This window comes from Sinohyriopsis cumingii, chromosome 6 (assembly GCF_028554795.1).
Source record: "Sinohyriopsis cumingii isolate HCF-2022 chromosome 6, ASM2855479v2, whole genome shotgun sequence".
Taxonomy (NCBI): Eukaryota; Metazoa; Mollusca; class Bivalvia; order Unionida; family Unionidae; genus Sinohyriopsis; species Sinohyriopsis cumingii.
In genome coordinates, this window is record NC_142966.1 from 56,777,757 (window position 1) to 56,802,380 (window position 24,624).

At 33.6% G+C, this 24,624-nt stretch overlaps 1 protein-coding gene across 1 annotated transcript; it reads left to right on the forward strand.

The window, feature by feature from the left end:
* The first annotated feature begins 251 nt into the window (after positions 1 to 251).
* LOC149797002 (uncharacterized) lies at positions 252 to 20,131 on the forward strand. The gene is made up of 9 exons (XM_089960690.1): positions 252 to 386; positions 2,314 to 2,488; positions 5,674 to 5,789; positions 7,708 to 7,836; positions 8,782 to 8,967; positions 11,005 to 11,126; positions 11,540 to 11,678; positions 15,817 to 15,975; positions 17,339 to 20,131. Exons 1-9 carry the CDS (start codon positions 314 to 316, stop codon positions 18,130 to 18,132), a joined length of 1,893 nt encoding a protein of 630 aa, XP_089816816.1. The 5' UTR covers positions 252 to 313; the 3' UTR covers positions 18,133 to 20,131.
* The last annotated feature ends 4,493 nt before the right edge of the window (positions 20,132 to 24,624 follow it).

Here is a 24,624-nt window from a genome sequence, read left to right on the forward strand (position 1 = left end):
TGACGTTTGCTACATATACCTTTACAGACAAAATTAGTATATGAAATGGTGAGTGAATAAGCCATTAGTATATGAAACGGTGAATGACTAAGCCATCAAGAAATCTTTTCTCGCCTTTATTCTAAAACAATTGCGAATCAACAAGCGTGTAGGTGAACGGTGAAAAAGACAAAAGCTATACCTAGTCTCTATGGTGCATTCAAAACATATTTTAGTCTTTGTTTTCCAATAACTGAATCATAGCCTTTTGAATTTTTGGAAATATTTGATGTATACCTTACACTTACTTTGAATTAAAATCAACTTTCGAGAGATGACTCTTTACAATGGATATAAAATAGTTTCTCTAGTAGTCTGGATTGTATTGCTTTACACAAAAGAAACGGGTAAGTTACAAGTAGAAAAATAATATATTGATATTTGTAGAGTATGTATGAGTTTCCGAATCTGCAAAACGATTATTGATATTGTTTTACTTGTAGTGTTCATTTTCTTACCTAGGCTACGCTAAATCACCATACCTGTAATCCTTTGATGGGCCATTAGTTTGAAAAATGAATTTGGCAATACATCATTCACCTATCAGCAAAGATACACATGTCTCATTTTGTAAGTAGGTCTATTACGGTGCACATTGACACAATTCGCCACATTTATTTCATCGCATGCGGTGGATTTTTGTATGTTTGATTTGGATTTCAAAGACGATTATGTGTTCTGTTGCCGAAACCTTGGTTACTCATCTTTCCAGTTCTGACAGCCCTTTGGGCTGTCAGATATGACATAATTTATAGATACACATAAACAAAATTAATATTCTCCAGGAACCATTTTTCACTGTCATAATGAATCGAAATCATTGGAAAATATAGGTCAATTTATGTTCCCTTCCATCCCAGGCTCCCTCCCCCAAACCATTATAATTACATTCAATGAGTGCCTGATATTTGAAAATGTGGTCCAAGGTCAAAGTATTATAATAATTATAATAGCCATGTATTATGAGATTGTCTGTCTGTCAAACGTTTCACAACAAAATCCCTGATGATTACATTTAGTTAACGTTAATATTAGTACATAAGAAATTGCTAAATTCCACGAAATATGTCGAGGTTAGAAATCTAGTAAATTATATGCATAGAACACTAATTGAATTTAGTGATATAATGACTGCTGCTCAAAAGTACGTTACATTACAAGACTGAAATGTTTGTTATTTGTATTTATATATTTATTTATTTATTATTATTATTATTATTATTATTATTATTATCATTATTATTATTATTGTTTTTATTCTTCTATTTATAAAAGCTTTTATTTTACCTCATTTCCATTTGTTTTTCTAATGCATTCATTACTATATATTATATTTCAATTCTAATTTTATAAAAAAAATGTATACAAGTGAGAAAAACATTTTGAACACACACACACACACACACACACACACATATATATATATATATATATATATATATATATATATATATATATATATATATATATATATATATATATATATATATATATATATATATATATATAGGGGATGTTCATGTGTGCTTATGTGCATGTGTAGAGGCACATGTATGTGCATATAAAATGCGTAAGTGAATATATGCATGCATGAATGTGTATATGGATAATTGTATAATATGTAAGTTTATATCTTTAGCGTTGATTGAATATTTGTACATGCAATATATTTGTTTCACAGCAAATGTTAAACTGCCACCATCAATTTTTTTAACAAAAATAAATGTATTCATGACGATTGCTTGTCGGCAAATGCAAATAAAACTTTCGCTCAGAATTATTTAACAGTATAGACAACACAAAGTGTCCGAGCGTTTTTAATTGTTACTCGAATATTCACTGTGGCAAACGTAAGTGTGCATATGTATTTTAACTGATGGACAGTCGGCTCGAGTAAATGCAGATAAAAATCACTTATATAGTACTTATTCTCCATATAGCTCAATCAAAGTGACCGAGCGATTTCGCCTATTAATCGAATGTTCAATGTGGCAATAGGTATCAGCCGAATAAATTCAGTAGTGTCTATCTCTCTCATACGATGTTTACGGACGAATGTATGGCTTGAAAAGGTACGCAAATTGGTTGATTGACACTTTACCGACTATATGAGCGGACAAAATATAATGAACATTATCTGTTCATACGATCAGACCTATTTTCCGAGATTTAGTGTTGATTTATGATTCTGATACAAGCCAAAGATTATTTTTAAGCATAGATTCTACAGAAAGTTTGCAAAGGATATAAACACCATACTTTGTCAATTTTAAGTTGCCACATCTAGATGGCCTTCGACCTTTGTAAGCACAACATGGCTGGACAACACACGTGGAACCTTGAGTTTTGCAAACTCAACTGTGTCCGGACTGACAATGATACTGTTTAGAGTCACGCACAGCACGTGGGATTGTGTGGATAATAGCTCATCTTCACTTCTCATAATGAAGTAAGTGAATACGATTAGTGTCATAAAAAAGTGTCATTTGATATAAAAGTTACATGTGTCAAACTTTAGTTTTGATCAAATAGTCAAATCCATGTTAAAAGGTCCTTTGATTACAGTCACCGGTCTTGAAATGCCACTTTTATTACTTACCCTGGGTTGCTGTGGACAAGTTGTACTGTATAATATTCAACATCACATCCCAGGTTTTCATCAGACTCAGCATACAGATAAAATATGTATGTATAGGGGGTAACTCTCATATCTTACGTGGGTAAACGTTTCGTGTTGAGGCTAGGAGTACGGGTACGGGAGTATAGCATTAGATAGTGTCTCGATTTTCTTCCTTTCGGATTCGTCCCCTAAAAGTAGTAATTCCAAGCGTAGACTGTCGTCATCGTTGGTTCTCTATTATAGAATGACATTAAAAACGATTTTTCCTTAGATAATGTTTCTCTCATATATGTTTCTGAATGAATCTAACCATCGTACTTCAATTTAATTACTCGTTCTGTGTGTTAGACAATTTTAATTGCTTTTATCGTAAAATTCCACGGTAAACGTCATGCTTTATTGGTCACAGTGTCAGTCTGGCCCATCCGGCAATATAACCAATGGCAAAGTTGCCTCTGAATTTCAAGTAATATTATGTAATATTATAATAGAGTGACGACATGTCAAGCCATGATGGTAGGGCGCCTGTTCGAAGGGCAAATCCATATATTTGGCTCAATGTCGCAGAATGTATGAAATGGGAACGGACGTTTACACATGTATATGCGTCAACAACACTGAGTGGGATCCCCTCCTCGCACTGGTTTAAATGTGTGCATAAAGATGATAACTGGAAATAGTGCCAGATCTCGAAATATGGAAGATAGTATGCTGCCATACCACCTATCTACTAGAAACTCTCGTCTATCTTTCTCTGATCTCCCATGAAGCATGGTTGCAAACGTGTCATTTTGCAATGCAATCTGATGTGATTGTTGAATGCAAGTAACATGGCCAGGTAAATATGGTAACGTACGTTCAGTTCTTAATTTATTATGTAGTAGGTACTCCCCAAGAAACAATACAAATGTAAACGCTATTAAACGTCAAGTACCAGTAGTCCATGGTACAACACAATTTGATTAAATCGATATATCCGACAAAGCGGAGTCCTGACACGCTCCTATAAGAGTTAGTTGAGATGGCCACAATGGGCCACTATACCAATTTAGTTCTTTTCTTAATCAGCTACTATTTAACTGAGACTGTGTGCATATATAGCAGTACAACTGCTGCTTTACTTAGGAGCAATTTCAACATTTATTTTGTTTAAAAGTTTGAGTACATTCGATAAGATAGATGGTATAACTTTTTTAACGTTTTGGTTCACTGCATGTAAGCCTTTTGACCTCTTATACACTTTTTATTTTCTCCCCAAGAAAGAATATGACCAATCGCGTTTACAGGCTCACACTAGTTCAAGAAGGGACAACGATACAAATCCACTCCCCAATAGCTCTGAAATATAACTTATTGAATGTAAACACAATATATGCTGTCTAAGTAAGAACGGAAAAAATAATACTTTAGACAATTATTTGTTTTGTAATTTTCCACTGTTAAAGTATATATTTTTATTTATATTAAAGAATACTTTTTACTACTCTTTTTCATTCATTATTAGCTTCATGTATTTAAATATGGGGTACATTTATGTTATTTTTTTATTTATGTTTGTTGTCGTTAGTAGTTTGAACTGGGACATCACGTCTGAAATATGGCAACCGTCGTTATCAGTTATTATTTTATCGTGTGTTTAATAACGACGATTATAACTAGCGACAACGAAGTAAGAGACCGGGGAACAAATATTTTTAAATGAACTACATTAGATTGTAATTATTTTGAAATATGTTTTGCACCTACAAGCTCTGTTGCAATTAGCTTTGGGTAGATTAATAAATTAAATTACATTACATTTAACAACATAACCGTTCATTTACTTTCCAATTATTTGTTTATTCTGCTTTTACAATTATATATATATATATATATATATATATATATATATATATATATATATATATATATATATATATATATATATATATATATATATATATATATATATATATATATATATATATATATATGTGTGTGTGTGTGTGTGTGTGTGTGTGTGTGTGTGTGTGTGTGTGTGTGTGTGTGTGTGTGTGTGTTCATTATGCATTTTATAGTGCTATTTATGTCCGTATCTTCATAGTTAAAAAACTATTCACACTTGGAAGAAAAAGAAGAAAGAATATTCTCTGCTAAGCAAACTTTAACTCCAATATCTACTGAACCAATGATACGTTCATGTATTCTCGTAGTTTTGTCGGTCATAAACGATATGATCTAATTATTAATTGGCACTTATTCTATAACTATTTTTTAAACTTTTGTATCGCTACGTATCAATTTATCAAACCATGTATGTTTATTTCCATCTAAAGAGCATGACACTGTTTAATTGAACACGAGATACATTATCCTTTGTTTACTTCTCTTCTGTTGACCTTTTGAATTTCCCTCCAACTTACTTTTGCAGATTATCTTATGAAGCATTGCACTCGCATTCGTTTGATCTGGCATGTTCCAAATTATACTTTTCATTTCCAAAGTATGTGAAATAAAATTGAATTGATGAATAAGACGGTCGACAGAGCATGCAGCTGTATCGTGATCATCAGCTATACTTCTAGTTAGCCCATTTTAATCAGGCAGCTGTACGGCACACATGTAGTTCGACATGTTACATTTCAGATTTTACACATGCTGTTTTGTTATTCTTACAACGTAAAACGTGTATTAGTTTATGGATATTATAATTATCATTTGTTTTTTATACCTACGCTTATCAACAATTTGTGTTTACAACCAGTAATTTGAGCTTGTGAATATCCGAACAACTAATTTATTTAGAGAATACCAGCGAATATATTACAGTATGCTATGACATCACATGCATATTTTTATAATGGTCTTTGAATCTCGCGTACAACACTTATGCATAACCAACACTGCAAATCCAAGAAATATTGAAGTGAAATAATATGACCATATCACTTATGCCAAAATTAGAGGAAGATGGAGAGAGAGAGACTTACTCATTGTATACATTTTGCATATGAAGATGATTACTTTTTTTTCAGGAGCCAATCAACCATACCACTTACGATCGATGGATTTACATTCCAATTATCAGTGTACCTCTGTCTTGATTTGGTCCAGATAACATCGGTTTCATACTATTACTACCAAAGACACGGTAGGTTTTTTTACTGTTACTGTAGGTGTTTCTAACTGACATATGTCTCAGCTTTATATATGTCTTCAGTCGTAGTCCTTTGTTTTCTGCCTTTTATATGAATTCGCTGTTTGAAATGATGTAGACTTTATTTTGCAATTGGTGCTTGTCACTAAATTATCTTTAATTTTTTGACGGGATTTTGGTTGGTTATTTGCTGTAAACGTGCGTTAATGTATACTTTAAAAAGCATAATTTTAACGGCGGCATACATAATGATTTTGACATAAGCTTTGAATTATGGAAGAAATAAGTATAAAGTTCAGAGCTAGAAACCAAAAATATGTTTTGTGTGTCCGCCAGGGACCCTTTTCTCGTTTTTCATCAAACAATTAGATTTTGTTTCAAGGCAATACAATTATCGTCAGTAGTTCAGTCCATGACACTTGGCGAAATTTTGAGCGAGGGTTCAGTTCGAAACAAACAAAGAAAATCGGCATCTAGTGTACATGTCGTGATTCAGATATCTGTGAAACAGTTAACAGATTGTGGATGCGCCCTCACGTGTGATTCGATGCAGCTGAATGGCTGAGACAGCATTCTGTATACTCTGTAATAGGCCTTGACGGTTGTTTGTGTAGCAAGCAAGCTAAAGTAGCAGACGGCCCCGTACTAGTAAATATAATTCTGACAATGCAGAGAAAATGAACATAAACTTAAACGTGTTTTACCCACTTGAATTGGCATATAGTTTTCATCACTATTGGGAAAATGTTATGCTGCGTGAAGCAGACAACTGATAAAAATTACTACTTCTTTGCGTTGAGGAAATTTACTTGAATAGCACACAATTAACTAACTTTGCATGTCAGTGGAATACAGAAACTAGTGTTTTCAATGTAGGCATTATTATTTGTTTAAACTACGCTTCTGAAATTTAGAACAAATAAAAAATCAGCCCACTTATTGGCTTTTTGGGGATAATTTACCTCAGAAGTTCAGGAAGCCAAACTGACCATAAGGAACAAACAATCTTCTACGAGATGCTGATCAGAACTAAGGCCTAGATGTACACATTCAAACCAAAATCAATCCACGTTAACCACATATAAAAAAATAAAAATAGAGGTTCTTCGAGTCTCCTCTTTGAGGTACACATTTCCTCTTCAAAACGAAAATACCAATGGGAACAGCTCAGGGCAGTGGTATTATCCTTGGGATAAACTTAGTCTACCTGATGTTTTTCATGTTCTTTACCAAAGTTTTAGTAAGAGACATGACTTTGTTTACAACCTAAAATATTCGAGAAATAAATTAATTTGAAAGGATAACGACCCTCATCCTTGCTCTGCTTGTCTGTTTTAGATTTTATATAAAGGTAGGGATAAACATAATTATTCATTCCTACCTTAACCTTCGAAGTGGAATCAGTCTTATTGTGGTGTTCGGCTTTTATTTGAGAGGATTTATTTATCTAACTTATTTCACTGGAATTAAACAGTGATCTTTAATAGTTTTCGAACTAAACCATTATTTTGGGATTATCGTGAATTCATTAAAGGGTAAATTGGATGATATCATTGTGATAGAGCAAGATTTTTGGCCATTTGGCACAATCAATATTGGAATTCATTCGGAGCACAACTGGAATTCATTCGGAACTCTATACTTGGACTTTTGATATAATGTTTAGGACTATATGAGATTTAATTCACGACACGGTAAGTTCGTTTTAAATATTTTCATTTTGTATTCTAGGGAAATACATTATTTTTTTAAGTTTATCAAATTTGTTGGATTTCGCTCTTTTGTTTTGTTACTTAGTTTAAGACCATAGATCCCGTACACTATAAGTAGATGCTTTTTGCTATGTTGATTACTAAATAGTATAAATTTGTTGTGATATTACCAATTACTAAGTACTCTTTACTTTGTTTAGAGGCTCAGCCGACATTCGGTTATGAGAGAGTATACGTCTCCAGTTCAAGCAATATAACAAGTTCGTCCGAAATTTGTAACTTCACAATAAGCATCCCAACAGCGGAATTTCACGTAATGGTAAAGTCAGGTAAGAAGAGAGAGAGGGGGGGGGGGGTCACAGCAGGCCTGAACGTTCAGATCCGCACATTTGTACAATATGGTGTTAATTTAAATAACAGCAGGATTTTGCATTAATTTCAGTCCTCCACAGAAATAAAGCCAGCCCCTGCAGTTAATGTTAATGCTGACATAAAATATTACTTGCATACATAAAGAAATCTCAGTTGAGAAGATATTATTTGACACAGAGTAATCATCTAAATCTGTACCTGTGCAATGTATTGGGTTTTAAAGAGATTCAACTCCAACGATGTCACTACATGGAATGAAACGTCTCTATATATTAAAATGAATGAAGATAGCGTAGCTGCAAAACCACAGTTACAAAACGACATGACCTTTTCTCCATGGTGAGATTCAGACTATTGGTGGCAGCAGGATCATACGGGAAGTTCCGGAAATCGAAGAGGGCTCTAAAGAAGTTAATTTATTGCAGATTTTCTTTGGAACAGACTTTAGCCTAAGTGTGCATTGTTGAAGCGGAAGGTATTGTTTTCATAGGGTGACACAGTGATCAAGGGTACGGTCAATCTAACTTTTTATTAAGATTACATAGATACAAAGCATTTATCTTGGTTCCGGTCTTTTACTTTTATATCATGCATAGGAAGAGATAATTAACACTTTGTCAAACGCAAAATGACAATTATGGACACTCTTCCTTGCGCACATGTTCCACAGAATTACACCATCTACTCGTTGCATTAATTACAAACCTCAAATAAATTGAGAATATGTTATGCATTTGCTTTTGCTGCGTGATTGGACAGTTAGCAAAAGACGGAGAAGACAATTACTGAATAACATGTAACTGTTGACTAATATAAACTATACAATGAGTAAAGCAAATTCACAACAAATTTCGGGAAATGTTTCAACCTCTAAATTTGGTATCTCTACAATTTGTTTCCAGGAAATGCGTCAGATGCCAAGGTGACATGTCCGTCTGGTATTCTTGGTAAATATGACTACGTTTACTACCCCAAGGACAACTCATCTGCTCTCTGTAACAGTTCAAATGACTTATGGGACGGCTGCACAGACAAAACCACGATCACTTTTAACTACACCACTTGTACACAGAAGATCGCATACTCAGGTGAAACATACTAATCATTCTCGTGTGTTCTATGTAACTATTTTCCGTAGTATTCTGCTTGGGCGATTTAAACAAGACGTTTGAGTAGATTGACACAAATCGCAAGTTAAGATATAGCTCGGCAGGAATGACCTGTCTAGTTTAACCTTGGAATATAAACATCCATCTAGGCCACTCAAAGAGTATAAACTGGTATGCATTAATTTCGCTTATACTGGTGTCAGGAACTATCTCCTCCGCATCCAGGATATACAAGGGATGATTTTCACTTTAACAATTCACTCCCACCCGCCGCGTGGATTAAGCCCGAATATTTATTTAAGTGGTCAAACTGGTATGTCATGTATGTCGGCTATACTCAGAAATGCGTGATCGAATGGCTAGAGCGACACGACTTTTCATATATTGTTTAAACCAAGTAAACTCTTGTTATATCTTAATAATTTATCTAAACGAAACGATATCATTTGTGGCAATTTATAATGATGTCTAGCACATGGGCATCATTCTGCAGACACGTAGCATCATTTCCCACCCAGTCACATTATCCTGACACCAGGCCGACCAGCTCTAACATTAACCTATAAATGCTGTTCGCCTAGCGATGCAGCTGCTAGAACCATTTTCATAAATCGTTAGCATGACAAAGCCGGGGTTCGAACACGCGACCTCCCTTTTCTAAGGCGGATGCTCTAACCACTTTGGCCACCAAAGCTTTTCTTCCTAGATTTACTTACTCTGCTATTGTTCTATGAGGAAAGGAAATTACAGTTCAGTTAATGTGTGTTTTCAAAATAAATGTGCAATATCTTAAACATTTTAATTTGTGAAATTTTGTATCTCAAATCCTTTTTTTACTTTTACTCACAAAAAGGATGTTGATTGATATAAAGTCGCATTCTTCGAAAGAATTTAAAATTATATGACAAGCTTATGGTAGTTCATGATCATTTGTAATGGTCATCTTAAAATCCACTCAGATCGTCTGGTCGTCCGGCTTAGTTTCCGTATTGACAGGCAATCCCTGGTGTTGCGGACTATAAAGGACATTATGATACTGTGACGTGAGGGTTGTAGAAAGGAGGCTCACAGCAATCATTTTATACATACACTGTTCCGGTTTTCGATTTAGACTAATGCACCTTTTGACGTAGAACTGTTGTCAACATGAGCAAGAGTTGTCAATTATTGGCACCAGGACTGCAAGAGCACGTGCTCTACAGTTGGTTTGATCAATCCATCAGTTAATTACTTTCCGTTTCATTATAATGATAGGGGAAATGACATTTAAAATACTTGCTTGTGAGATTAAGATATTTTGGCATAAAGGACAGTCCGAACTGTAGCTCGTTAATCATCTCTATGCAAATACCGGTTCATGTCATCTAATATGCCAGGTTTAATGAATACTTCCCTCCAAGAGCAACAAGTCTCTCGTGTAATATCCGTCAACCATACATATACTTTAGGAATTGGAAGTCGAAGCACACAAAAAAGAGACACAGGAAACAGTATATCGAGTTTCAAGGACTAATTAGTTATGGTCAATAAAATCAATAGCCACTACCACGGATTCAATGATCAGTATATCCTATACTTTTCTTTATCTCCTATTTCTGCAACGTGACGCAATTTATAATTCTGTCAAACAATCAAATGTTAAGCTCATATGTGTCAGTAAGTACCAGCCATTTATTAACTTGGAAATGTGGTTACTTTGAATGCAAATACATTGTAGTTAAACTTGTGTTGGTGTGAATCATTATCTTAATAAATTTCAGGTCTAAATTAAGGAGTAACCAGCCAAAGACAATATGCAACTAGCAAAGTAATGGTATTATATCATATTCCTGAGAAAAACGCATTATTAGGGAATAAAAAATCAATAATAGACAAAATGGTTCTACCGATGATAGTCTTAACGCCATCATAAAGAAAACTGAAATACACGAATACACTTGTGATGATTTGTTTTCCTTTTATTCTTTGTTTCTTTTTAATATTGCATTTTTAATTTTTCTATGACTCTCGTTCCAGCTGGGGGCGTAGTTTGGTGTGTAGCTAATATCGGTGATACTTATGGTGTAGTGTACAACAATGACTCATCTTTTATCAGTAGTACAGACGATAAACTAGCAACGTACCGTTTCTCTTGCATAGTGAGTATCACCTATCGCTGTCTCCTCGAGTCAACTACTTAAATAAGTTTAGACATTGGTCTTATTACTAGCATTATACATAAAATAACAAACATATGAATCATTTTTAATCACGATGAAACACAACGCTTTTTATGTACTCATTAACACTTTTTGGCCAATTACGGGACAACAGTACAGTATTTTCAGACTGGCAGACATATATTGTGGTTATATTGTGTTATATTTTTCTTTATCTGTGACGTAGTCTTTCAAGCACACTTTTGAAAACTGTGTTCATAGTTCATATATTACCACAGCATCCGGAGGGTTATTTCAGAAAATTGTTGACAAATTTGACGTTCAGCCATCAAAAGCAAGTTACATTCGCAATGTAGAAGAATGTTTTCTAATGTGTTGTTAATTTCTTAAAGGTTGGAAATCATGCTTCTGCTTCCATCGCTCCTGGAAACTGTACTTCACAGCAGACGGCCACTTCGTACCCAGTGAAATGGAACTCATTAAACCTAGTAAACGATAACGCTGGCGTGTACTTGACTCTGAGTCCTTATGGTAAGACATTTTTATCTGGCATGCCTGCTGTCTTTCTCCATTTATTGTAAAATCACTTTCCACAAATCATTGATACACATTATATTTCATATTCGGTGTTGGTTATTCTGTCTGCACTAATTAATTTTATACGAATGAAGTTTATCAGAAAGTTGTAATATCTGAAGATTCGAAGAGATCTTTCATTCAACTCAGATGAACACTCGAAATGAGATTGTGATACTATCGATCATAACGTACCTTTTCACCTCAGGAATAAAGATGTGTGTAGCTTTATAAAACTTTACTCAATTTAGTAATAATCAAATGCGCTGGGAAATGTAACCTTTTGAGACTTAGTCGTACCCTGTCCTTCATATAGGATAAAAGGGATTTTTAAATGTTATTACTTCATATGAATTGAATGTGTGCACCACGTTCTATGGATACAACTTCCATTTATGTTTTCATTTTGTTCATATTGACATTAGTTCATCATATTATTCTAATTCCGTTCACTAACACGAGGCTGATAACATTTGGTAGCTTATCGTACACCAATTGATCATCAGGAACCAATATCAGCACCGATAGTGTTCGTCCATCTCAGTGGGAGTTTAGAATATAATGTAACTTCCGAAATAGGGTTGAGGAGCTGCACTGAGAGAATACAGCTGTTAATATCCATATACGCTCATCTCAGCCCACCCAACATTTTTCCAAAACATCAGAATATTCATCTGAGCATGTTTTATGTCCTTGTTTTTCCCCATACTACTTAAAATGTTATAAATGTTTGCACAAGGTGTTTCCAGGAGAATATTTCTCAGAAGTAACTTGTATGACAAGCAAACAAGCGAATGCACTATGCCTAATTAGACATATTTCTAGCTTTTATTGCTTTTATATATTTTCTTTAAAAACTTCTTCAGTAATTTGGGCATATGATTCATATTAATAGCTTGGCATGCCAAAACAAAATTCTTATTAATTCTTTAAATGCATTTAAAATGTAAGAATTTTCAAGGCAACGGGGTATAGAACTCATCATTCAAGACAGAAAACTTAAACTAGGTCAACATCTCACGGGGAATGAGGAGCGATGTCAGAGCAAAGTCATCTTTGACCGTCGCATTTGATGTGAATATATTTATTACCTTTTCGATGTGTATAATTTGGGTCAGTTTGTCTAACGTTTTTGGTACTACTGTTTGCTTTGCAATAGGCCATATTGTATTTAAGTGGTATTAGCTAAATTAATATGTTTCATACATAATTTTTTATAAAAAAAAAAAACATGTTTCAAATTTTGATGCAGAGGGACTATATTCATTCCACTTTAATTATTCCCATTTCATGGAAAGCCCGATAGTTTTTCACCTGTAATAGTTTTCACATTTTGAGATTGTTCTCAGGTCCTGTCAATTACATGTATAAAAGAATGGTTTGAATGAATTTCAAACTTTGAATCGAATGTAAGTTTCATTGAAATATATTAAAGGTCATAATTCAACAGTTTCTCAAAATAAACGTAATGTACGTCACTACTTCCTAGATTCAAATAATTGCTATAAAACCAGTGAATCCCACAAAAATTTCACGTTTTCACTGTGCTCACCTTTCTTATTTTATCCATCTGTATATTCATAAAGCTTTCATTTTAATCTCTGTTTATCTGTCAAATGATTAAAGTTCTTTATTGCTTGTTTGTTACCGTATATCTGATTTCAAGCTGAAACAAAACATATATATATATATATATATATATATATATATATATATATATATATATATATATATTTGTTTCATGCAACGTATCTTCTATTATCTTCTATTTTTCAGTCACCTGTGGTAAGTGAAGCTGCTTCTTTCTACAAAATTATGACACCAGCTCTAGAGTTGCAAAATAATCCAAATCCATTACCGTTCTAATTTTTATTATCTTGAATTCTGAATGATGTGCTTATAAACAAGAATATATATATATATATATATATATATATATATATATATATATATATATATATATATATATATATATATATATATATATATATATATATATATATATATATATATATATATATATATATATATATGTATGTATGTATGTATATATATATATATATAAATGAAAATGTTTGACAATAGAAAATTTTAACAAGAGTTTTCGTGTTATACTGCACGCTAACGTCATATATATATATATATATATATATATATATATATATATATATATATATATATATATATATATATATATATATATATATATATATATATATATATATATATATATATATATATATAATCTGAGAATCCTTGGGCCGATGAAGCTACAAACGATTCCATGCTGTTCACAATCTTTGTCTGCTTCACATCTGCAATTGCAGTTTGTTCCCAACCTAAGTACTCATCATCGACACTAAGCCGTTTTCTGTTTTAAATAAATGAAACATATTCGCTCTTTACCTGTCACCTGCAATTTTCTATTCTATTTTGGTCTTTGTTCTTTTGAAATATAATGCTGAGCTACTTTTGTGCATTTTTTCATTTTGATCGTTTGCAGGTACCCAATGGCACTTTTCGTTGATTTTATTCACCAAGTGATACTGAATTTAGCAACCTGTGTATAGGTTCAAAGAAACATATTTATGTATTTTATTTTGAGATGGTGGGGTTTTCTTTCTAGCAACAGAGTATGGAACTTATATTCAGGCCAGGGTTACCGATTGGAAAGCATAGAGAAGGTTAAAAGCGCATGGGAAGAGGGAATAAATGTCCGAAAAAAGCAATCCTGGATCGTGACATTGGATCCAAAATATCTTTCAAGAGTAAACATTTTGTGTCAGTTTTCGTAACTTTCAGGGTGCTAGTGTTGACGTTATTGACCAAATATATTTAAGGGGTATGTGCTGATTCAGATTTGGTATGCTTAACGTTATAAAGAAACTCATTTTCTACCACTTCGATGGAGAATACTTTGCTTATTCAATAGTTTAATTACTCTCGTAGGATTAACAACCCGATATCTTTTCACCTGTAACAGTTTTCATATTTTGAACATGTTTTCCAGTTTCTGTCGGTTATTTGTATAAAAGAACGATTCGAATGAATTTCAAACCTTGATCTTTAGTGAAATATATTAAGGACAATAATTCGAAAAGTTTCTCAAAATGATCATTTTGTATGACTCTACTTCCAAGATTTCTAATAAGTGTTATAAAACCGGTAGAGATTATAAACATAGCAAGTTTTGGTTAGTTAATGATTGATTATTAGCTTGAATATTCCTGGGGAGGGACGTAGTGCCATATATCTGCATATATAAATAATCATGTATATATATATATATATATATATATATATATATATATATATATATATATATATATATATATATATATATATATATATATATATATATATATCTGTGTGTGTGTGTGTTTCTTTGACGTGATCTGATTGTTGAATGAAATGGCTCTTGTATTTTTGAGATACGAATGGTATGTAAAGCTATTTGTTTTCATCACGGACTGAAATGTTGAAGTGATGTAAATGGAAACAGATGTCAGTATAGGTCCATTTTTAGTTTTTAGGTGAACTCTGAATGATGGTAAAATGGCTTGTCACTAACATTTATACATGCACTCAATTGTTTTTATAGGTGAAATGGTGTACTTTGTTAAAGGTTATAGTATATCTGATTTCAGCAGAAACATGACAGTTTATCTCTCAATCAATCAATCAGTCAATCAGTCAATCAATTAATCAATCAATAAATCAACCAATCAATCAATCAATCAATATAGATATATATGTCATTGGTCGTGACATTACTCAATTTTGTACATGTGTGTCTACACGTACCCACACAATTGTGTAATTAATTGAAATCTACATTGATCCAACAGTGTTTTAATAACAGAAGATAGTTTTGACCATAGATCCTGCATGCTTGCCACAAATCTATCTTTATAGAATCTCCTTGTGCCAATGAAGCTACAGAAGATTTCATGCGAACCTAGACCTTTGAAGGCTTCATGTTTTGTAAATGATTGTAAAGTACCATTGCAGTCGTTATTATAGTCCTATAAAATAAAAAAATAAAACACTTTTAATACGTTTGCCATAAAATTTACTTTTCACTTATATTTAGCTTCGACTCAGTCTTCGGCGGCCGCGAGTACTGTCAATGTTGGGGCCATTGTTGGTGGAGTCCTAGGAGCTGTTGTTCTATGTATACTAGCAGCCCTTCTTGTATATTATCTCGTCGTTGTCAGGAGGAGTAAAGTTCACAAAATGCCAGTTGAACAAGGTGATTAAAAATAATCATTCTACTTTTATGTCGATTACATTTGTATTCTAAACAATTTTTTTAAAATTTTATATTACCTTTCTTAATCATTGGTATACATAATTTTTTTTATAAACGCGTCAATTTATTATAAGTGAGATTTCCTCTGGATTTATCATACATTGAGAAAAAAAAGTTTTCTTTCTGAAGATCAAGTTATGTCGAATATTTCTTAAGATGTTTGATATGCTTTAGTTTAATTTTCATTGCATATGTCCTACACAAATATAAGTTATATGAATTACAGAATATGAATTTTCAATTTGCTATACTTCACGAGAGTTGCAGATGTTGATCACAAGTTGCATTTCTAAAGTACAAAAGTGTATAATGAATTCTTAAAATGTAAATATATTTTAGGGTACAATTGTTTAAGTTAAACGTACCTTAAGCTTAAGATAGCTCCCTCCTGAACGTTGGACACTAGTTTCAGTATAATTGAGAAGAGCTATCGATCCCTGATAGGTGGTTACCAATCACCATACGTTTAGCCCAAAACAACCGAACTTAGGATTTTAGAGTTAGGAAAATTGGTCTCGTTGTAGTTATCAATGAGGTATTATTTTAAATCTTTCTAATGACGGATTTAGCATTTAGAGTGTGCGAAAATACGAATTATATCTAGGATGAGGTGTTCATATTCATATTGAAAACCTGATTTTATAAGAAGTAATCATCAGAAATGAAAATCCGAAATCTCAGTGCCTCATACTTTCTTATGTATAAAATAAATATCATACATCAGCAATGAAATTCAGTGGTATAACTAATTTCTTAAAGCGACAGATACAAATGCAGGCTTGCCAAGAAAAGAAAGATAACATTCGTTCAACGATGGACAAAACACATTTTATGACTGTAAGCAATTATATGAAAATTTCAGTGTTTTTAAAATACAAACTCCGATCTCGTACTCCGGTACTAAGATCAATTCACTGGTGCTGATTTATTCACATACGATAAAATACAGTTTATCTAACAAATCTTGTGTATTTTTAATCCTAACATGTAAGCATAGTTACATATAATCCATTATTTACTGTTTGCAAAGTTCATTTTTATGTTGCAACACAACAAAGAATAGTTAGCTAAGATATAATATGATCGCTTTGAAACAATTTTAGACAGGCCTACTACACATCTATATGTTACATTTGAATGAATTGATCTGTTTCATCTTGTTTCAAAACAGCCCATGCACTTTGTTTATTTCTTGTACACTTTAGTTCAAAATCCTTCTGCAGTTTTATGTTAAGGATCGTCTTTCTCGCAGCTTTAATTAATACATTGCATGGAAAATTTGATTAATATTTTATCTGTACAGTGGCAGAAGAACCTGTAGTAATAGATGCAAGTGCGCAAGCTGCTCCAGTTAATCCAGAACCGACAAAGGCTAACAAAAGCAATAACAAAAGTCCAAGGAGTAAAGAATCAAAGAAAAGCAATTATATCAATGATAATTTGGAGGGGAATAAAACCAAAAATGAGGATGAAGTAACATTAGTAATAGTTAAAGAAACTGACAACAAAATCAAACCGAAAAAGAAAGGAAAAGGTAAGGGAAAAGCTAAAGGTAAGAAGAATGCTACCAAATCAGAGAAGGACGACAAGAAAGATGAACAAGACATGGAACCAATGCCTACAGGTGATCCTATGCAAATTGACAGTGCCAAGGATAAAGAACTGGAACAAAACACAGAGAAGACTGTCGTCCTTGACAAAAATAATGGAATTGTTGAAAAGGGTGACCAGGATAAGAACGAGGGAACTAAGAATGATACAACAATGATTAATGGACGCGGGAAGGAGCCAACTCTGATTAAAGATGAGCCAGTGAGGAACGATACAATAATAAATGGACATATAAAGGAGCCAACTTTGATCAAAGATGAACCCCTGAGGAACGGTACAGCTGTAAGCCTAGCGGATGTTGAGGCAGATGCATCATCAGTCTTCCCAGACATAGTACCTGCTAAAAAGAAGGGCAAGGGTAAAGGAAAGCAGAAAACAATTATTGAAGTTAAAGAGGCTGAGTCGAAAGAAGAAGGTGGGACCGGAGAAAAGAAGGGTAAAAAGAAAACGAAGAAGTCAAAGAAGGGGAAAGGGAAGAAGAAATAGTGTTTATACGTTTTATATGCTTGTTTGTTTTCTTAAAAAATGACAAATTACAATAAAGATGTAACAATATATATCTCAATGTATTGCAAACATCTCTTAAGCTAGCTTGCACGTCCGGTTTTTCTGTAAGAAAATGTTGCGGTGCTGAACAATTAAAGGTTCATTTCATCATATCATGCATAATTCATTGAATCAGTTCAGCAGCAAAATTTAAGTAAAGCTAACATCTGATAGATAGATGAAACAAAAACTTGATACAATCGTATGCATAATCCAACTATTGTTTGCTCTCTAACGTATGCATTTTAAGTTCTATTATTCTAGCCAGTAATGCAAATAATACCAGTGTGATTCCAGGGAGGCAAAACATCGAATACTGGAGGTACTCTGCAGTCCTTCAATTGAATGTGAACAGCATACTAATTTGACATTTATTCCACATAGATGTTATTCGTAATTGATATATAAGCAAAGAATTTAAAATCAAAATTTTAAATGATCCATATTTTTGGGCTACCTTATTGTGGTTTTCACTCAAACATACGAACAGGTCCTCAGACGGTATTTCAGATCTTCGCTCTCAAAATAGTCATAAAGTCTAGAATTGATTTCAGAATAACAAACAATACTTTCGGCGTGGTTTGCTTTGTTGTATTCACATCAGTTGTAGAGGTAGTATAACCTCTCAGAACAAGAAGTGTGTTCGCTAACAGATTTCTTGTTAGTGTTAGAATTCTTATGAAAACTTTGTTCGCGTGTTATGGTCTGTATCGCTAGAGACGAAACATAACTGATTCATAAATGGATCACGCATTTAACAATCATTGTTTTGAAAGTCAAATGGATGCCAGTTTAAACTGTCAATGTTTCTACAGTGCCAATTCAACACTGTAAACTTGGATAGGACATCAAAATAGCAGGTCTGTAAAAGATAAATAAAGAACCAGATTTGGTAAGGTCGAGATATATGTTAAATGCGCCGAAGCTATACAAGGGTTAGTCACTATGTCATCGAGGAAGGATTTTCGTTATCTTAGGGTTGTTTAAGCTGGTACAGTTGCAAAAGAAAGAAAATGGAATACATCGCATCTATATTTCTGTTTCTTTGGCTCATGGCATTTTATAACCAAAGTAATTTGCAGTGGTCAATACATATTAGAGAGAACTGGTAAATAATAAAGCTGAATACACTAGATATAATTATTGTAATATTTACATTAGTTTATTTTCTAACAGTTGTTGTGCATATCTTGCTCGAGTATTTGCAAAGAAAACTATAGACGAATTCAAAATATGAAAAGAACATTGTTCATCGTCATTGCGCTAACTATATATATATATATATATATATATATATATATATATATATATATATATATATATATATATATATATATATATATATATATATATATATATATATATAATTTGATCAGATTGTATTCAGTTAAGTAATTTTTCTAGTATTGACAATTTAATGAGACATGCGCATATAAAATATATATGCCTTTTGCGTGTATTCCATTTTTCAATGGCAGTTGAGTTTCATATCCTTAATCTCATTCCTCTTTTAAGGATGAAAACAACTGTGATTCATGTACTTCGATGATTCATACTCTTATTTACCTGTCCCATCATTACTTGCAATACATATACCAATTTTTAAATTTGCGTCATTAATGTTTATCAATCTTCTTTCAATTATTTTCGCCACTAACCTTCAAATATGTAATTTGCATGTTGTGGGCATATTTCAGTATCGATGTAAATGACTTTGTGTACCTGGATTGATTGCATGTTTTATATATGTCGTGAGTTTATATTCTTCAGACAACTAGTTCAATAAGTGTAAGGTAATGTAATTTCTAACCTCTCAAATATATTCAGAAATGGAGAGGAATGCTTCGATTGCCACTTGACGTATATTTATTCAATATTCATTCACTTGTTTTGTTTGATCAGAACCTAATGACACAAGTATTAAACAATTGTCTTTATACTTATATATAATTATGATGTTTCAGATACTTTGCCTTTACCCGGACTTTATTCATAAATATTTAACACAAATATATCTCTTTCTCCATCTCTCTCTCTCTCTCTCTCTCTCTCTCTCTCTCTCTCTCTCTCACACACACACACACACACATACACACAGAATTAATAGGTCTTCATCATGTCAGAACCCATAATACGATAATGACATAAGAATGAATGCCTCTGTTAATAGTACACATGTTAATCCAGAAGTTGCTAAATAAACGCCATTACTGCACTTCAATGTGATCACTTGTACCATCATAGCAGACTTAACGGTGTGTAGGTTGAAAAGGTAAGGTCAAATTAGTTCATGGCCCTTACCTAGGACTGGAGCCCGCATTTTAGTTCAGAGATATAAAATGAATAGGAGATTAAATATCCATCAATACCTATTAATACATAAGTGAAGGCAATCACATCACGGTTATTAATTCTGAGCACGCATAGCATTATTGTTGGCTTAATGCCAATGTGTTGCTTGGAATATTCGTGTAAACAAAATTCATAGTGAAGGGCCTTAATGTTACTGAATTATAAGTTCGTTACTTACTTTCTTAACACTTTTTTAGGCACATATCTAAAGATCTTGAAGGGGAAATACCTATTGCATCGTTGTCGAAACACTACATGAGTGGTGCGGTCATCGACTGAGCGTTTGCACGTGATAATGCAATGATTCCAGCTGGCTTCGAGTTGGTATTGCAACATTAGGGTGATCCCAACGGTTGATTTATATACGGCCTTTAACAAGATTTATATTTGAGCGTATACTAGGATCTGGTAATGTTGTGGTGTCGAAGCAATTATTCGTCTAAAAGAGGAACAACATTACTGTCGATGTTAGCATTTGTTTTTCATGTCAGCCATCACATTGTTGGAAAATACCGCTTATTACCGCGATCAAAATCTGTCACGATAATCTAATCCTAAACGCAAACACCAAAGATAGTTAAATACCCGTCATTTGTGATATTTAGCTTGTGTATCTCTATATTTTCTTCTTTGCTGATCTTGCAACCGAAACAAGTCTAAGTGACTTTTCATTGAATCTGATCTGAATATTAAATCTTTATATTCTTTTATTATATCATCAAAACTTCCAGATTTTCCTAGTGCAAGTAATTTAATACTAAGAAGCCATGTGATAGCAGTCGTGAACAGTATAAGGAAATAATATCTGGATCTGTCACAACAAGTTTCTTAGCATAAAACCCATCGATTTTCACATATAATAGACCAAATGTGAAAATGAGTAATATTGGTTTCTCCAAATCATAAACCTGTAAACGCAAAGTCAATTTACCTTTAATGACCACGACCATGATTTCAATTAATCGTATATCCACGTATTATTTCGTTTCATAAACATCACCACGTCGATGGGTTGTTTCATCAGCTTAATTCGGTTTACATTCATTACAGGATCTATACTCATTTCAGCACGTGTCTTTTTAACTTTCGATACCGTATTTGTGACGACATTGTCCTTGACAAAATCAGTCCACATACTACAGCCTCTGATTTCCCCGTGTTCAGATATTTCAGCCACGGAATATGAGAAGGGGTCTTTCAACCTGATAACAATATATTGAATGCCCACTTTAGATAATTTTAATTTACCAGTTTGATCTTGAAAAAATCACAAGTTCACCAGGGTTGACATCAACAACAGCACGCTAATAAACTCTGTTAAATTAGCTTGGGTTGCAAATTTGCTAAGATCCGAATCAGCACCGCGTCTTATTGAATAACGTCAGTAAATGTTGATAAACATTCTGTACATTAGAAAACATACTTTAATGTGAAATCATTAAGTGTTTCCGGTGTTGCGTTTGAGGAAGCTTTGCTTCCCACAAGTACATATAACGCTTCAAAAATAAGGTGACAACACACTGAGCTGTCCACGCGAATTTGAATCAGCATAGTTGAATATAGTAATGGTAGACGATTACGTCTTCGTATGGTTAAATATTTAACAACTTGAACTGGTGGTGCAAGTCCATATAGTCGCAATACAATAAATTATTAGATTATTAACATATGGTAGCATCGATGCCAGTTATTCGCATCAAGACACCACGAAATGTTTTGACTGACTTTACCATCGCGAGTAAATCAAGATTGATTAATGGTCTTGTGGCCTTCAGGATAACTGAAGATCTCTGCTTAATGGCATTTGCGATTCGCCCCTTGTAATCGAAGGCCTTTTCCATTTTTACGGACTGCCAGATCTACCGACCGACTGTAGTTTTCAAAGCAAATACTGGTGCTGTTACGACAGCCCGTAATGCCGCTCATTATTCAACCGCTGTTGCCGTTGCTGCTAACAATGATACATTCGTAGCAAGGGATGGACATAGTTCACCGGCTTTATGCACTTGAATCACCTCTAATTAGGATACTTATTATGTAACAGAGGTGTAATTTTGTTTGACTGCATTATGCTGGTGACGTTGTGTGTAGGTCAACCACACTAAACAAACCATGTTTAATGCGTTGGAGAAAGTTTCTATATGACGCCACAATTGTTTTTATTGCGTTTTGTTTCTTTTCTCAGCTAGTTTGCACTAAGTTGGCATGAACTTTATGGAAGGACATTATTATTGAAAGACGTAACAGTTTTAGATACTAGTTTTCTACATGCTCATCAAGGATCCACATTCTTGTCAGAGCGAATAGCGGCATAAGATGATAAAAGCCGCCAGGGTCACCTACACGTAGATTAAGATATATGTGAACATTGGACTGCCTAAACAACTCAGGGTGCTTCAACGTAAAGCAATAACTCGGGTAAAAATGTCATAAAGTCAAATTGGGAAATTTGCAAACCAGTATCAACGTTTTTGTGCCGGTCCATATATCACCACACGTTGTGAAATGCACATGCAATATGGCTTCTGTATCGTCAAGCAAACTTTTTGGAGGGTTGCTGATGACCTTTTAACACATGCATCTCTAATATTAATGTTTTTAATTCAACTATATCATCAGCATCTGCACCATTAAAATTTGCTTCGTTGGAGTTGATCTCAAGGGTAACTATGACTCTATCTTTGTCTCAAAAAATAACCATGCGAACATCTTTGCAAAACATCGATATATGAGTGAGGAGAATTGCACATGTAACTCATAATGAGGCTCCACGAAGTTGTTCGTAGCGATGCATCGATCCATTGTTAAAAGCATTGTTATCGTCTATGACTACTCATGACTACAAATTATCATATGGATCCAACATTGGACCTAGAAGTGAGACCACTCTGGACTGATAGCACTCCGGATTCAATCACAATCGAGTACATTTTCGGACAAAGTCCAAAATAATCTTCGATATTTTTTACCTCAGTGTTTGTCTTTGAACTTGCCAACATCCTTTATTTTGTTGTTACTGAACCACGGGCGCTCTTCTGGATAATCTCTATGGTCACATTCATAGGCTATGATGGATGATACGATGTTAGAAGAAACGTCTTCGGTAGAAATATTCATCTTGATGCGATCTTAGAAATTCTTGTCATAATAAAATCCATGCATGATTAACTTCGACAAGTCAAGTATCGACGAGCCAAGGTATATTGGTTTTGTCAACTTGAAATTTGCTTTTTATTAGTATGAACATAAGCAAGTCCACCATTGATAGTTTTTGAGATGTCTAATCAGCAATACATTTTGTAGCGTATCAGTATCACAAAGTCGAGTCGAATTCACTTTCGTAAATTCTCCATTGTTTGCCAATTACGGAATTGTTCATGAACTTTAAAATATCATTTTTAAAGTCATTTTTGGTGGTTATGTGCAAATTCGTATGCATTTGAATGCATGGGGACAACCAAGCTTGCTTTCGAAATCCAAGCACTCGGTGGACCTTACATACACATATTCCTAATCGCAAATACAACTGCAGATTCTGTACGTGCACTGGATAGTTGATTTTGATCCTGAGATTTAGAGAAAGGTTAGTGTATTCAATAAAGTTGCGTCCTCATTGTGCAATGAAAACGTGTCAACCAAAACACCAAGCATTGACGACGCTTCTGGTGCTAGCGTAGAATTGTTATGAGCGTAATGAATTTCTTCAGGGTATTCTAAATCAAATTCATACTATTGTTGTTGTTCTCGTGTTTTTATGTACACATGTGTGGATTCAATGTACTGAAAATAGATAACGGTTGCTTCATTGCCAATCAATACAGATTATAAGTTTCAAAATATATGATGTAACTGTTTGAGATAGACGGGTCATACCCATCTATGTTTATGTTGTTTGCGTACGCATATCAAATTCTTATCGATTTCGGTGAGCAATTGGTTCATGATGCAAGTGTATCACAAGCCATTCCACGGTATCGAGCTTGCATAACGGTGTCACTCAATGCTTCAAAAAGCAATAATATATCGGTTCGCCGATACATATCGTGATAAAGACCCCTGTTTTTGCTATCGAAAACTGAC